Below are 3,166 nucleotides of genomic sequence, written 5' to 3' on the forward strand. Positions count from 1 at the left end.
TGATCACTGAGATCAAAGACAGGATGATCCATTCATCTTCAACTAATCCTGCAATAAAGATAATATCATCAGGCCCATCTGAATGATGTGTAGTGATGACAGCGTCAGTAGGCTGTTTGAGCAATGTCAATGACGTATACACAGTCTGGATGTCATCATGCAATGTGCAAAGAAATCTGGAAACCAACCATGATGTAATAGAAGACATAGACTTTATTCAATGATAAATATAATTTTATGTATTTTATATACAGCTTTTACATCAAATATAATAAAAACACATCAAACGATGTGTGAATTGCACGTCCTAAGTGTTTCAGTCGCTCAAGTCCCAGGTTCGCAGTCCTTTAGTAGAAATGTGGGTTGTGGATCATGAGAGGCGGAGGGCGGTGCGAGACCATCTGCTGCGGCAGGACGAGCTGCGGGACGGGGGCCGGGTAGAAGGCCTGGCCGTTTGGGGCTATGGTTGGGGCGTACTGGAGGCGCTGTCCGTGGTACTGAAGCGGAGGAAGGGCCTGGAACATGACTGGAGGGAGTGGGGGAGCAAAGTAGTCCTGTACCTCTCGCTTCAGCTTCATCCTCCTGTTCTGGAACCAAGTCCTCACCTGAAATACAAGGGGGGAATCAAGGTTATTAACCATATAATAATAATAATTGATAATTAAATAATATAATTATAATTATGTCTTTTATCCTTCTAATGACAGCCGCATCTTACCTGAGTTTCAGTGAGGTTCAGCTTGTGCGCCGTCTTCATCCTCTCCCCGGCATCGAGGTACTTGTGCTTGTTGAAGATCTTCTCCAGCTTGTTGATCTGCTCGGGGGTGAACTTGGTGCGCAGGCGGCGCTGCTGCGGCCCGTCTCTCTCCGCCTCGCTTCCCTCGTCCACAGAGAGGCACTCCGAGGAGGCCGCCTCGCTCTCGTACCCAGAGGAGTATCCGCTGATCTCTGAAACTGAAGGGAGGGTGGGAGCACATTAGGCTACTGAATCTGATTTTTATAGAGGTTGCATGAGAGACACAAAGGGAACATTTCGAATATATGGATTTATATAGGCTACTTACTTGGTGAGGCGCAGCTGGCCGGGTGAAAAGGTGAGCTCAAGCTGGATTCCTGATGGCAGATGTTCTCCATTGGCTCTGTGCGTTCTGTAGGCTTTGGTTTGAGCTGCAGGTAACCTTTGCCATAAGATGTAGGAGGCTGCGGCTGCACCATGCACAGGACATGGGGTCTGAATGCGGGTGTATTATCCATGACAGCTCCGTGCTCCTCTGTCGGCGCTGCTGCGGTGCTGTGGTGGCTCTGGGCCAGCCAGTCCACGGAGAAGTGTTTCACCATGCTTGCAGTAACGGCTGGTCAGCGAACCTGTATGTCCGAGAAGGGTCGTGTGGAGGAGGAGTGTGACAGCTCCCTCTCTAGGGGCCGCCTTTATAGGGTCTGGCCCCTCCGCTGCAATTTGCATTTGTGAAGACGCCTTGTTAACGCCCGATCGATCCCGATGATTAGGGGTTAATGGCTCGTTATTGAAGTCTTTACATATCCTGTGAGTGTGTGAAGACCCTGGCGCCGCCGAGTCTGTGAGAAAGGCCCTGAGCTCATGCATTTGTCCGCCCGGACTGAAACTACACGGGGGCCCCTGCAGGAACAGCTGTATACCTCCAACAGAGGTGGAGACCCAATATAGACAGGGCTTTACTTTCATGTCGGTGCATACAGTAGCGCCGCAGGAGGAGTGTAAAAATGACCAGGCCTTATCTGATTTCAGCCATTGTATAGTGTGATACTATAGGGATGCTATTTGAAGACGCTGCTGGGCAGAATAATTGCGTATGAAGAGGAATCGTGCGTTCCTCATTGGCAGTGGTTCAGGGGCCTCCAGGTATCCGCATGGGGTTCCGAGGGGTCACGAGCAATAGGGAGAGTTTCACACACTAATTTAATTCGTTAGAATTAATCTTCGAACTATATAGCCTACTGTGTGATAATTGGCTCGACTACTACTGGTGTGTGTGTGTGTGTGTGTGTGTGTGTGTGTGTGTGTGTGTGTGTGTGTGTGTGTGTGTGTGTGTGTGTGTGTGTGTGTGTGTGTGTGTGTGTGTGTGTGAGAGAGAGAGAGAGAGAGAGAGAGAGACATTCAAGTTCAACTGTACATTTATGAGTGATCTTTTGATCAATCACATATGGCTATTAAAAAAAATATCAACTAAATATCACTGTTCAAAATTAGCTCTGGGACAGAATATAGTTAATTTGCCAACATGAACAGCCTTTTCCCCATTTCTTAAGTTATCCTTTATTTATCCCTATGGTGAAATTCATAGCTTCCCCATAGCTTAAAAACAGAATTAAAACTTGAACTTGTGAGGAAATTACGCTGTTCCAAGATTGATGCTACTAATTTACTTTGAATGCAGCAGCTCCAGCCTTTACAGCTTCTTCATATTCGAGATAGCCAATTAAAAGTCACAGTGGGCAGTGGGTTCTTTTATTTTAGACGTCCGGGGGTGTTCCAGAGCTCCTAATAAAGAAAAAAATAACACATTTTCAGATTTTACATGTTGGAAGATTCAGTGAAACCTATTTAACCCGTCAAAACCAAGTCCATATAACGAGAGAGTGCGATCATGTCACTGTCCCTTCCTAAATCCAGCCTCTAACCCGACACTTGTGCAATCAAATGAAGAACAAAAGCAAGCACAATACAGCCCCAATGGTTTAGTATTGACACGTCCTCGATACCCCGGCGAGCCCTGGCGCCAGGTAGCCGCTCCAGCCGGCATTTGGCACAGTCGCTTCAAACTTTGCAGATCAAAGGTATTACAGTAGCAACACAATTAGGCTTGAGTGTCGGCCTGTTCAAATGTAAATCTGTCAAAACAAGCAGCGAGGAACCTCGGAAACCCTGCGTGTGCAAATAAATAGCCTGGAAAAAGAACTGAAGAACGAAACTGCAGACAATAAGGTGATAGGGGCACAGAGTAGGCTAGTTTAAGTGATCTTCATGGGATGCCACTCCTCACTACGAAATAATAATTTATGATGCTTTTCATACTGGCAGGCGTAGCAGCAAATTATTCTATTTGTATGTGTGTGTGTGTGTGTGTGTGTGTGTGTGTGTGTGTGTGTGTGTGTGTGTGTGTGTGTGTGTGTGTGTGTGTGTGTGTGT

General features: G+C 46.7%; 1 protein-coding gene across 1 annotated transcript; it reads right to left on the minus strand.

The window, feature by feature from the left end:
• Positions 1 to 347: 347 nt before the first annotated feature.
• On the minus strand, positions 348 to 1,338 carry LOC310796422 (homeobox protein pv.1-like; the record flags this gene model as incomplete). Its single annotated transcript, XM_083658609.1, has 3 exons — positions 348 to 605; positions 719 to 954; positions 1,065 to 1,338. 3 exons carry the CDS (start codon positions 1,336 to 1,338, stop codon positions 348 to 350), a joined length of 768 nt encoding a protein of 255 aa, XP_083514735.1.
• Positions 1,339 to 3,166: the final 1,828 nt, after the last annotated feature.

This window comes from Poromitra crassiceps, assembly GCF_964638095.1.
Source record: "Poromitra crassiceps genome assembly, chromosome: 22".
Taxonomy (NCBI): domain Eukaryota; kingdom Metazoa; phylum Chordata; class Actinopteri; order Beryciformes; family Melamphaidae; genus Poromitra; species Poromitra crassiceps.